At 52.1% G+C, this 12,207-nt stretch overlaps 1 protein-coding gene across 1 annotated transcript; it reads left to right on the top strand.

Moving 5' to 3' along the window:
- The first annotated feature begins 5,664 nt into the window (after nucleotides 1-5,664).
- Nucleotides 5,665-11,967, top strand: Enpp7 (ectonucleotide pyrophosphatase/phosphodiesterase 7). Its single transcript, XM_085829205.1, has 5 exons — nucleotides 5,665-7,707; nucleotides 8,013-8,158; nucleotides 9,604-10,230; nucleotides 11,325-11,544; nucleotides 11,744-11,967. The coding sequence occupies exons 1-5, from the start codon at nucleotides 7,464-7,466 to the stop codon at nucleotides 11,824-11,826; spliced, it is 1,320 nt and encodes a 439-aa protein (XP_085685331.1). The 5' UTR covers nucleotides 5,665-7,463; the 3' UTR covers nucleotides 11,827-11,967.
- The last annotated feature ends 240 nt before the right edge of the window (nucleotides 11,968-12,207 follow it).

Raw genomic sequence — 12,207 nt, 5'->3', positions numbered from 1 at the left:
CACGCCCAGGTTCCGATGGGTTTTTATTCCTATCCTGAGGGGACCCGTGCCTCGCTCTGAGCAGACAGAGCTCAGCCTCACATTCTTACCCTAGTGGCTAACACAAAGGGGTGCGGTTTCTAGGGAGAAATGAAGCTGACCCTGAGGAGTCCAAATTTCTGCCCAGTGGTTTCCTTGAGATTTAACTTCTTAGCGCAGTTTTGTTTTGTTTAACCCTATGGTAGAAGAGACAGCTTATTTTGTTTATTTTTCCCACGAACGTCCTAAGGAGTCTCGCATTTGGTTCTCCTCACCATCTAGTCTTAGGTTGGACTCCCAGTCCTCATCCATTCTGAGCTGATTCTGTGGCCAGCGAATCAAGAAATCCTACAGTCCTTGGTCCTCATGTGAGTGGAGATTCCCTCAGTTCAACACCTGTCACTCAAACACGTGTCCACATCACCCTTGCTGGAACACAAGTGCCTGCAAGGGTGTGTATTTACACCTCGGCCCTCTACTCTTTATTTTTAGTGTGTGCTCGCGCGCGCGCGCGTGCACACACATGCACATGTGCACATGATGCAAGTTCTCAAGACGGCCAGGAGAAGGTGTCAGACACCCTGAAGCTGCAGTCACAGGAAGTTGCGAGCCACCATGCCACAGGAGTGCTGGAAACTGAACTAGAACCCTCAGGAAGAGTGGCAATCGCTCTTAACGGCCAAACCATCTCTCTGGTCACCCTCTCTTCTTTTTGTATTATTTTGTATTGATTTGTTTTGTTTCTGGAAACAGAGTCTCACTGACCTCAGTGACCTCCTGGAACTCACTATGTAGCCCAGGATGGACTCATACTTGAAGCCATCCTCCCCAGCTGTGACAGCCAAGCCTAGTCCAGGGCAGCTACAGCACAAACACAGGACACAGGAGCTTGCAGAGAGCATGAGCTCTAGATGTGAAAAAGAAGTTTCTGGAAAGGTAAAAGTTGTTCTCTGGCTCTGAGGTACAGGAGGCTCCCCGAGGACAGGTCCGTATCCTGATTCCAGAGTTGGAGGCAGAACTAGTTGGGGAGGAGGGCCTTCACGTATCACTGAGTTAAAACACAGAGATGAGGCTACCCCAGGTTATCCAATATGCCCTGGTGACGGCTGCCTTCACGAGGTGCTCCAGGCAACTGAAGAAAAAAGCCTCCATGTGAAACTGGGCAGAGTGGCCCAAGCCTGAAATATCAGCACTCTGAGGTAGAGGCGTGGAAAGCTAGATGTTCAATGACATCCTTATTCACAACAAGTTCAAGGCCGGTGTTGGTTATATGAGATGCTGTCTCTGAACAACACCGTTACAGACGGAGGCAGAGAATACAAGCCTAACCCTGAGGAACAAGGGCAGAAACGGGCAAGCTCCTCACTCCTCAGGGTCAAGCTCCAAGTCCCAGCCCTGGAGAAACTTCATCCTGTGCTCAGAGTCCAGCCTGACCCTCCCCACACCCCTGTCTTCCTGGTACCCCCATTCCTACACACACACCCATCCCAGAGTCTGAAACCAAGAGGCACCCACACACACCCCACCAGTCATAGGTGTCCCAACTGTGGCTGTGCTCCCTGAAAACCAGCCAAGAAGGCCCAAGATGGGTGAGGACAGAGAAGGAGGAGGAAGCACCCTGTGTCCCTGGATAGACAGTGAGCCACAGCACATAATCCTGTTAAGATATTAATCCTCATTTATCCAGGAGGAGAGGCGGCGGCGGCGGAGATAAAGCCCCTCAGAAGCAGTAAAAGGCGAGCTGCTGATAAAGTGGGAGGCCACTAATAAAGCCTCACGGTGCAAAGGTCAGTCAGTGCCTGGCAATCAGAGAGCCACCTCCAGGGCTCTGGCCACAGAAGCCAGACGCATTAGGAGCCATGCCTGCGGAGAGCGACAGCCAGCCTGGATGTACAGGGGCAGAGAGGTGGATGCTCGCTTTCTTAGATCCACCCCCACCAGCTCCGTGGCCTGGAGTAGGGAGGAACCACTCACTTGCCTCCCCCATGCTCCCTATGGGTCTCTCCAAAACGACGGTCATAAAATCACAGCCCTCCAGATGACTAGATGGCCTGGTCCCCAGAGCATAGTGATAAACTGGGACCTGCTGTCTCTGCTAGGCTCTGCTGTCCCCGGACTCCTGTTCCAGAAGCAGGAAGAACAGTCCCTGGCGACACCCTTTGTACCACAGGAATTCCCCCAAGGACATTCAGAGTGACAGCATGTCCTAGACCCTGTCTGGAATAGCATGTCTTTCTCAAGGTCTAGGTCTTTCCTCCCCTTGGGGACGTTCTACTCCAGCTAAGTTACAGTTAATCTGCTTTACTGCCTCTGTGTCCTAAAGCAAACTGTATCAACCATGACACCTTTCCCACACACATGCACACACCCTCCAGAGGACATGGGATTAGGAGTCTGGGGAGCCTGTCCTGATCCAGTATTGCCTCCAATGGAAGGGATAGGCTCACTCCCTGTCACCATGGCACCAGGATCCCCGGCAGCACCAGAGAAGGAGAAGACAGGGCCCACCAGGGCACCATGAAGAACCACTTGAACATCCACTACTAAAGGCTACCATGTGTCAGGCCTTGGGCCGGGAGTGGGGGCTGTGCTGCTCAGCCTCACAGGAGAGATACAGTCGTTTACAGTCATCACTTACAGTCTACTGTGGAGGACAGGATACTGCCTGAACAGCTGGCCCTGTGAGGGAAAGCACCAGAATGTCCGTCAGCCATTAGCACTGAGATGTTTCTCCAGGCCCAAGTCCATGTGTGGCTTGGGTACTGTGAGTTCTACCGAGTCTCCAGACCAAGGGACTCCTGAGATGGGGTCTTAGAGCACTAAGGATATCCTTGGGAGGAAAAGCAGGGGTGCAGTCTAGATGCCCCCCTGCATTGCACACCCAGGACAGTATGCCACAGGCACCACACCCACAGTAGCACAGGGCTCTGCTACTCCAGACTCACACCTGCTGACTAAGCTGAAGGCCTGACTACGGAGCAGATCTGTGACTTCAAGGTACCATTGCTGGAGGCAAAGAGCAGCCCAGACCCGGGTCTGGTTTCTCTAAACATGCCTGAGTCTAAGACAGGGGCTGGAGGCATCTGGGTGAGCAAGAATCAGTGGGGCCTGGGTGTGCCCAGAGAGTGAGGAACTGCTTGACACACATACACACGCATGTGCACAAGCACACATATCAGACGCTTGTGGACATGCATAGGACATGCATGTGTGAACACATGTACACAAATATCAATATACCCCTGTATACATATATGTAAGATGTGTGTGTGTGTGTGTGTGTGTGTGTGTGCATATGAGAATTCTTGGAAAGAAATTACATCTGCAAAGACTGACTGATCCGAACAGAAATGCGGATAGGTTCAGAGCCTAATCATGACTTACCTTGGGCTATCTTTAGTCCCTAAAAAGCCCACTTCTGCCGCAGACCTAATATTCTTGGACTAGCAGATAAGACCTTCGGAGAGCATTAACTCAGCAGCCTGCTAGGTTCCACCAATCCAAAAGTTAAGGACTTTATCAGGCAGCACCTGAGGCCTGTGACTAAGATGTCTCAGCTTTGCTGTGACACCCCCCACCACCACCACTCTGATATACCAACCAATGTATTTTAAAAAGCAGATTTATGACTTTGTCTGATACTATAAAAACTTGATGAAACTGATTCCACATTGGAAAATGTTTGCAGGCTACAGTCACTCAAATTTGGCTCCAAAATAAACTCTCTCTTATCCCCTTTGAGGTGAGATGTTTTCATCAAGAGTATGAAAAAGGGTGTGTCCCTTATGTACATGTGTGTAAAACATGCAATCCCACTTATACATATATATGCATATACAAACATTCTTGCACGCGCACATGCTCATGTCAGACATAAGCATAAGACATGCATGTATACATACATATATATGAATGTGAATAAACAAATATCCACACCAGCCAGAGGTGTATGTACATATGTGTATATGTATGTGTGTGTGTATGTGTGTGTTTATGTATGTGTGTATATGTATGTGTGTATATATATGTATGTGTATATATGTATGTATATATTATATATGCAAGTGTATGTGTCATACAGGTGCACACACAAGGTAAGCACATGCATGCAGGCACATATGTACTCATGCACTCACATGTAAGAACCTTGGAATTGTGAACTGGATACAGGGCCCACTGGCAGAGCCTTTGGTGGCCACACCTGAGTGATCAGTGGCAGAGAGATGGAGATAACAAAGGTAGGATCCACACAGAGACAAATGAATGACCAAATAGATAGGCACGGGACAAACCTCCCCACAGAAGTTCAAAGAAATGTGAGTACCATCCCTTTGAGGCAGAGTGCCCCAGTCTTGAAGTGCAGTATCATACAATGACCTTGCTCCAAAGTCAGTGTTGAGGCTGCACATGCTCATCTGACCCTCCCTGGGGTGGTGACCTTGGTTGAGTCAGAGCCTGCTGAGATGCTGCGTCTGGGACTAAAGAGGATTCTGTAATGAGACACACACTCCTGTCTGTGCTTCCTCCCCACACATGATCCGTCTCCTCTCAACAAGGCAGCAATTCTACACAGGCCCTGGCCAGGAGCCTCAGGACCACAGGAGGAACGAGGGGATGGGCTGTGGAATGTCCTGTGGGGATGGGACAAAGAACACTGCTTAAAGATTACAGAAACCTCAATAAAGTACAGATACGGGTTGACAGGGTGACTCACCAACGTGGCTAACATGCAAATGTACCACAGAGTGGGAGTGGGGGTTGGGGAGAGGCATTTAGGGAGTGGAGTTGTCTTTTATACTGACTGGACCACTTTTCCTATCATAAAACTCTGATAAAAATCAAAGCTTTACATGGCTGGGGATGTAGCTCACTTAGTAGAGTGCTGGCCTGGTATACAGAAGGCCTGGGTTCAAGCCCCAGCGGCACATATATGGGCATGTGGGTGCATGTCTATAATCCTAGCATGTGGGAGGTGGAAACAAGAGAGTCAGGGGTTCAGTGCCATCCCCAGCTACATAGTAGGCTCAAGGCCAGCCTGGGATACATAAGAGCCTGTCTCCAATCAATCAACCAATAAATAAATATTTCATTTATTTAAAAATGGGCTGGAGAGTTGGCTCAGCAGCTAAGAGCATTTGTTGCTCTGCAGAGGACCAGGGTTTGGGTCCCAGCACCCACATGGTAGTTCACAACCCTCTCTAACTCCAGTTCCAGGGAACCCAACACCCTTTTCTGACCTAGGAAGGCAGTTAAGTAAGACCTTGTAAGGTCCAATGGGAACAGGGTGGATACTCATCCAGGAGCTGTGGAAGGACAGAGAACACATAAATGCAAGAGGGCAGCCACACAGGTCTTCATCCTCCTGTCTGATAGATGACAGGCAGGCAGGCAGGCAGGCAGGCAGGCAGGCAGGCAGGCAGAGAGACAGAAAGTAGGCAAACAGGCAGGCAGAGACAGACAAACAGACAGACAGAGACAGAGAGACAGACAGAGACAGAGACAGGCCAACAGGCAGGCAGGCAGGCAGAGACAGACAGAGACAGAGGGACAGTCAGAGACAGAGACAGGCCAACAGGCAGGCAGGCAGGCAGAGACAGACAGACAGACAGACAGACGGACGGACGGACGGACGGACTGATGGACGGACGAACACACAATTCTCAGCAACCGGCTGAGAACTAGCTAGTAGCTACTGCTTCCATCCTATTGGTCAGAATGATGTCGCATGGCCAGACCTCACTGCTTGGGATGCTGGAATATAGGGCCTTTCTTCTAGGTAACCACCTTACCACTGAAAAATATACAATATGAGAGTATTAACGCGTAGCTTGAGAGTTCTGCCCAGTGTAAGGCCCTGACCCCTCCACAGCTATAGGTCATTGAAGACCCACACTACCCTATCTCCCAGCTCAGGAAACTCCCTCACCTTCATGTCTATGCTGGGAAGCCTTCTTGTCTCTCTCTCTCTCTACTACATCTCTTAGGTCCCAGCAAATGGCACTGTCCTCGCATGAATCCTCAGGGCTATGACCAATGTTAGTGGCCCTGAAAGCCTTGTGTGCTCGCCTGAGCAGCCCACGGTTCCTCCTCAGCCAGCACCCACTTGTGTCTGGCTCCCACGAGTATCTCCCTGCCAGGGAAGGAGCCACAGCTCCAAGCCCAGGTCCTTGGTGTTGTGCAGCCCCAAGGTCCTCAACTCAACTCCAGTGCACAGGAGCATCACCAACTCTGATGTCTGGGAAGGATTCAGAAACCATGCCTCTGTAGGTCTGAGAAGAAGGAACCTGTGCCCTGTGGGTGCTAGTGTACCTCAGCAGAGGTTTCTGATGGCTGTGTCACACCATGCAGGGTCATCGCTTACTGACTTGTATCTACGTGGAACAGGAATCAGAGGGTGGGCTGCTAATGGATCCACAGTTTGGGACATTCTCCTCACGACTCACTCCAATTGTTTCCTATTCCTTCTTCCAAACCTGCACACGCTGCACACACACTGCCTCTCACCCACCACCCCCACCATGTCTGACTCTGAACGTCTACTCCCTCTCCCCCTCCATCCCCCACCACATCTGATTCACCACACCCAAGAGCTCCTTACAAGAGCAAAGAGAAGGAGCCCAAGCTGGCATGCCCTGTGAGCAAGACTTGGGGTTCAGGGTTCAGTACAGACCTGGACCTGAGAAGGTGATCCTGCAGGCCCTCTCCCAACTCTGCCTAGGGACACACACCCCACCAAGGCCTTCCAGCATCGGCAGATGGAGAGGTGGCGGTGGAGGTCTGAATGAGAACAGCCCCTACAGACTCATAGTGAGTAGCATGATGGGAGGTGTGGCCTTGTTGGAGGAAGTCACAGGAGGTGGGCTTTTAAGTTTCAGAAGCTCGAGCCAGGCCCAGTGGCTCACTCTTCCTGAAGTCTGCCAAGCAGGATCTAGATCTTTCAACTACCTCTCTAGCACCATGTCTGCCTGCGTGCTGCCTTGCTTCCTGCCATGACAATATTGGACTAAACCTCTGAACTGTAAGTCAGCCCCGGCTAAATGATTTCCTTTGTGAGAGTTGCTGTGGTCATGGTGTCTCTTCACAGCAATGAAATCCTAAGACAGAGGCCCATTCACCCTGCCCCTGGCTGGCTTCTCTGAGATCAGAGGAGCTGGAAGTCTCTGTGCAGACTAGGATTGTGGGAGGGTAGTTACAGATGAGAGTCTACCTTCTGGGCTCTGAGCCCAAGGGCCCCCTCTTCCCTGGGAAGGACCCTGAAGGATAGAAGGACAAGCAAGAACAACCAGGGATTTCCGTTAGAGATAAAAGCCATCACAGCATCACACAATCCTCGTGTGCAAAGTCTAGGTCGGTAACCGCCCATCTCTGAAGATGCACAGGATAAGAGGCCTGTCTGACTCTGGGACTTTGCTCCACTCCTGGCCTGAGCCACCTGAGAGCCGGTCATGGGACACTCAGCTGTCCTTCTCTGTGTGGCTCTAGCCATTCTCCCAGCTTGTGTCACTGGGGCCCCTGTCCAAAGACAGCATAAGCTACTCCTCGTATCCTTTGATGGATTCCGCTGGAACTATGACCAAGACGTGGACACCCCCAACCTGGACTCCATGGCTCAGGAAGGGGTAAAAGCCCAGTACATGACTCCTGCCTTTGTCACCATGACCAGCCCCTGCCACTTTACACTGGTCACCGGTGAGTGTCAGCCTGAAGATGGGCCTTGGGGATGGAAGGGGCCTAAGACATCAGGTGACAGAGGGGAGGCACCCTGATCAAGAGTGAGAGGTCATTGCTCTGAGGAGACCCTCCAAGCAAGATGGAGAGCCCAGACAAGGGGTTTTTAGGTGTCCTCTGTTGGTGGCACCTGGTCAGGGGCTTGTTCCACCACTGTCCCAAGGGAATGGTGAACCACAGGGCTTCCTGGTGATTGTGAGCTCATGAGCCCCTTCCCTAGGCTTGGTCCACACATGCCCCGCCCCTCCCTCTGCTTCCCCACTCAGGCAAATACATCGAGAACCATGGGGTGGTCCACAACATGTTCTACAATACCACCAGCACGGTGAGGCTGCCCTACCACGCCACGCTCGGTATCCAGAGGTGGTGGGACAACGGCAGCATACCCATCTGGATCACAGCCCAGAGGCAGGTAAGATGGCCCACCCGAAGGGAGACTGAGGCCAAGACCAAGTGAGGTAATGTACAGGCACCCTGGCCTCCCATCATAGGAGGCCACTGGGGAGGGGACCGATGAACACCCTGCAGGCAGCCATCACAGCTCAGCTGTGGTCTGAGGCCCTGCACATCCTGGACTTTCTCTGTTCTATCGAAGGAAGGGAGACCAGGGCTAAGGGTTGGCAGAGTGCTTGCCTGGTATTATGAAACTCTGGGTTCTCGCCTCAGTGCCAGAGAAAGCGGGGTGTGGTGGCTCACACCTGAAACCAGCACTTGGGGAGTGGAGGCAGGAGGATCAGGAGATCAAGGTTAGCCTGGGCTACATAGTGAGTATGAGGCTAGCCTGGGCTACATAGTGAGGATGAGGCTAGCCTGGGCTACATAGTGAGGATGAGGCCAGCCTGGGCTACATAGTGAGTATGAGGCTAGCCTGGGCTACATAGTGAGGATGAGACCAGGTGGGGATATGCAAAACCCTATCAAGAAAGAAGGGAAGATGGAAAGGAAGGATTGAAGGAGAGAGACAAGGAAGAGAGAAGGGAGGAGGGGGAGGGGAGGGAGAGGGAGGGAGAGAGAGAGAGAGAGAGAGAGAGAGAGAGAGAGAGAGAGAGAGAGAGAGAGAGAGAGAGAAAGAACAGGCCATGCCCTCAGGCCTTTAGGCACTAGAGAGGAAGATCATGTTCACACAGGTAGATAAGGGACTGGGTAAGGAAATGCTGGGGAAAGACTGCCTTTATCTGTTTCCAGTTCCACCACTGGGCAGCTGGACACTAAAGAACCAAAGATTAAACAGAAGGTGGGGTGCAGTACTGAGACCTGGAATCACCCCAATTTGCGTTGTCTGGGGGAGGGCACTGTGAAGCCTTTAATCAGTGAGGTCAGAAGGATGGTGGGTAAGAAGCACCTTCAACCCACACCTGCGCTTCCACCTCCGCCGCCGGGCACGCAGCACTCAGTCCTTAGGCTCCAGTTCCAAAGTGAGAACTCAGCCTCCCCTGATGCTCCATACAGAGGCGAAAACAGGGAATGGACAGGAACTGGACAAGAACCATGGGCTTGTGTAAACTAGAACAGATAGAACAGGCAGCAAGGATTTACGGGAAGACAGCAGGATCATGGGATAAAGTGGACAACGAAGAAGACAGTGAAGGGAGGCCAGAGGACAGATGGACCCCGAGGCAAGGGTGCTGAAGGGTATAGCATGTGGGGACATTTCCCGTCTGGCCTCGGTTAGTGTTTGTCCTGTGGATGAATCATGGCCTGCCCCAATCTGTAAGGGAGGAGCCACCTCAGAGTACAAAAGACCTCAAGACAGTGGGCCAGGAAGGTGAAGGAGCTCAGACAGAGAAGCAGGAGGGCTCGGGTGAGGGGGCAAAACAAGATGAGGAGCCCTGGACCTTACACCCCCTCATTCTGCAGGGCTTAAAAACCGGCTCCTTCTTCTATCCCGGTGGGAACGTCACCTACCAAGGTGAGGCCGTAACGATGAGTCGGAAGGAGGGCGTCTTACACAATTACAAAAACGAGACGGAGTGGAGGGGGAACGTGGACACTGTGATGAAGTGGTTCCTGGAGGAAGACGTGTCCCTGGTCACTCTCTACTTTGGGGAGCCAGACTCCACTGGCCATAAGTATGGCCCTGAGTCCCAGGAGCGGAAGGACATGGTGAAGCAGGTAGATAGGACCGTGGGCTACCTCCGGGACAGCATCAAGCGCCACCACCTCTCGGACAGCCTCAACCTGATTATCACATCGGACCACGGTATGACAACCGTCAATAAGAAGGCTGGCGACCTGGTGGAGTTCCACAAGTTCTCCAACTTCACCTTCCGGGACATCCAGTTTGAGCTGTTGGACTATGGGCCTACCGGGATGCTGATACCCAAGGAAGGGATGCTGGAGAAGGTTTACAGTGTCCTGAAGGACGCCCACCCCAGGCTGCATGTGTACAAGAAGGAGGACTTCCCGAAGAACTTTCACTACGCCAACAACCCCAGGATCACACCTCTGCTCATGTACAGTGACCTCGGCTATGTCATCCACGGGGTCAGTGGACTACTGTGGCCTGTGGGTGGCCCCTGTTCTATCTAACCCCTGGTGTGATACGTCAGCCACCCAGGAGACACTGTACAAGAGGAGTGTGTGTGTGAGATGTGTGTGAGTATGTGTGAGTGTATGTGGAATATATGGGGTGTGAGTGTGTGTGTGTGTGTGAGATGTGTGTGTGAGTGTGTGTGGTGTGTGAGTATGGGGGTATATATGTGTGAGTGTGTGAGTTAGTGTGTGTGCTGTAGTGTATGTGAGTGTATAAGTGTGTGTGTGTATGTGTGTGAGAGAGAGAGAGAATATGTGTGGTGTGGTGTAGTGTGGTGTGGTGTGGTGTGGTGTGGTGTGTGTGAGTACATAAGTGTATGTGTGAGTGTGTGTGTGAGTATATAAGTGTGTGTGTCAGACAGAGTGTGTGTATGGTATGGTGTGTATGAGTGTATAAGTGTGTGTGTGAGAGAGAGTGTGTTGTAGTGTGGTGTGTGTGTGTGTGTGTGTGTGTGTGTGTGACTGTGTGTGACTGTGTATAACTGTGTGTATGTGTTATATGGTGCGTGTGGTGTGGTGTATGTGTGTGTGGTGTATGTAAGTGTATAAGAGAGAGAGAGAGAGAGAGAGAGAGAGAGAGAGAGAGAGAGAATGTGTATGCTTTGTAAAGTGTGGGAAGCCCAGGCTCAAGGGTGGCACAGATCAAGGGTGTTGGGAAAGGACAGGAAATAGAAGCCACACTAGACCCCAGATCCTAGGAAAAATAACACCAAAGGGCAGGCACCCCATGGTTTCAGGCTGACACCTCCACCTTTGTCACAGGATCTCCACGCAGTCCACAGTGAGTCACTGAGGCTCCACCTTTGGGGTCTCAGAATTAATATGATCCTAGAACCCCTCTCACCCACACATTGCAAACTTTTCCTAAGGTCATCTGCCAACATGGGAGCCAACCCAGGAGGGGGGAACTGGGAAAGACTGGGAGGGAGGAACTGTGGGCTCTGTGGCCTCCATTAATGACCCAGAAGCCTTGCCCCTCCCTCCCTCCCTCCCTCCCTCCCTCCCTCCCTCCCTCCCTCCCTCCCTCCTTCCCTCTCTCCCTCCAGAGAATGAATGTCCAGTTCAACAATGGTGAACATGGCTTCGATAACCAAGACATGGACATGAAGACCATCTTCCGGGCCGTGGGTCCCAGCTTCAAGGCAGGCTTGGAGGTGGAGCCCTTCGAGAGCGTCCATGTGTATGAGCTCATGTGCCAGTTGCTGGGCATTGTGCCCGAACCCAACGATGGGAATCCTGGCATCCTGCGACCCATGCTCCGGTCAGGTGAGGCAGGGACACCCCTCTGCTCAAGCCCATGTTGGTGTGTATGCACCTGTGAGCTTGCAAGCCTTCAACCAGGTCACTGCATACAGTCCCAGGGGGTTGTTGAGAGAGAAGCCTAGGAGCTTATGGGGACAGCAGGGACCCCTAAAGGAGTTGAGATTCAATCCTCCTCTCTCACTGGACTTTCTGTCTTCCCTAGGGTCTGCGTCCTTGCTCAGCAGTCAGCACCACTTGGTGGCGATGTTGGTAGGGATCCTAACATGTCTGGCCAAGGTCCTATAACGCCCAACCACTTAATCCAGTTCCGAGGCCCAGAAGGCAGAGGAGGCTCAAAGCATGAAGCTGAGACTCTGTTTCCTGTGTCTCAGCCTGAAGTTTCCTTTCCCACGAAGCACCTTCCAGATTCTCACCCTTTCCCTTCCCCACTTCACCCACTCCCACCTCCAGCGCAGGAGCCAGAACACAGCAGCATCTGGATTCTACCAAGCTGGTGGCTCCAACTAGTCTGGAAGCCAGAGAACCACTCCTGAGGGCCCCTCCAGCACAGGCTTGGAGGACATCTCTGTAGACAGACCATCAGATCCCTGCAACAGTCACACTGCCCCTCCCCCCAGATGCCTCCCTAGCATCTACCCAGAGCCACCCACTCCTTCCTGCCACCAT

Source organism: Mus caroli, unplaced genomic scaffold (assembly GCF_978045245.1).
Source record: "Mus caroli unplaced genomic scaffold, Mus_caroli_1 scaffold_13, whole genome shotgun sequence".
Lineage (NCBI taxonomy): Eukaryota > Metazoa > Chordata > Mammalia > Rodentia > Muridae > Mus > Mus caroli.
This window is presented reverse-complemented; position numbering and strand designations above follow the sequence as displayed.

Bases quoted from the DNA above. Each gene is read 5' to 3' on its own strand.
- Enpp7 (XM_085829205.1), top strand. From the start codon at position 7,464: ATGGGACACTCAGCTGTCCTTCTCTGTGTGGCTCTAGCCATTCTCCCA. The intron at 7,708-8,012 runs GTGAGTGTCAGC...TTCCCCACTCAG, and splicing joins CCACTTTACACTGGTCACCG to GCAAATACATCGAGAACCAT. The intron at 8,159-9,603 runs GTAAGATGGCCC...CTCATTCTGCAG, and splicing joins GGATCACAGCCCAGAGGCAG to GGCTTAAAAACCGGCTCCTT.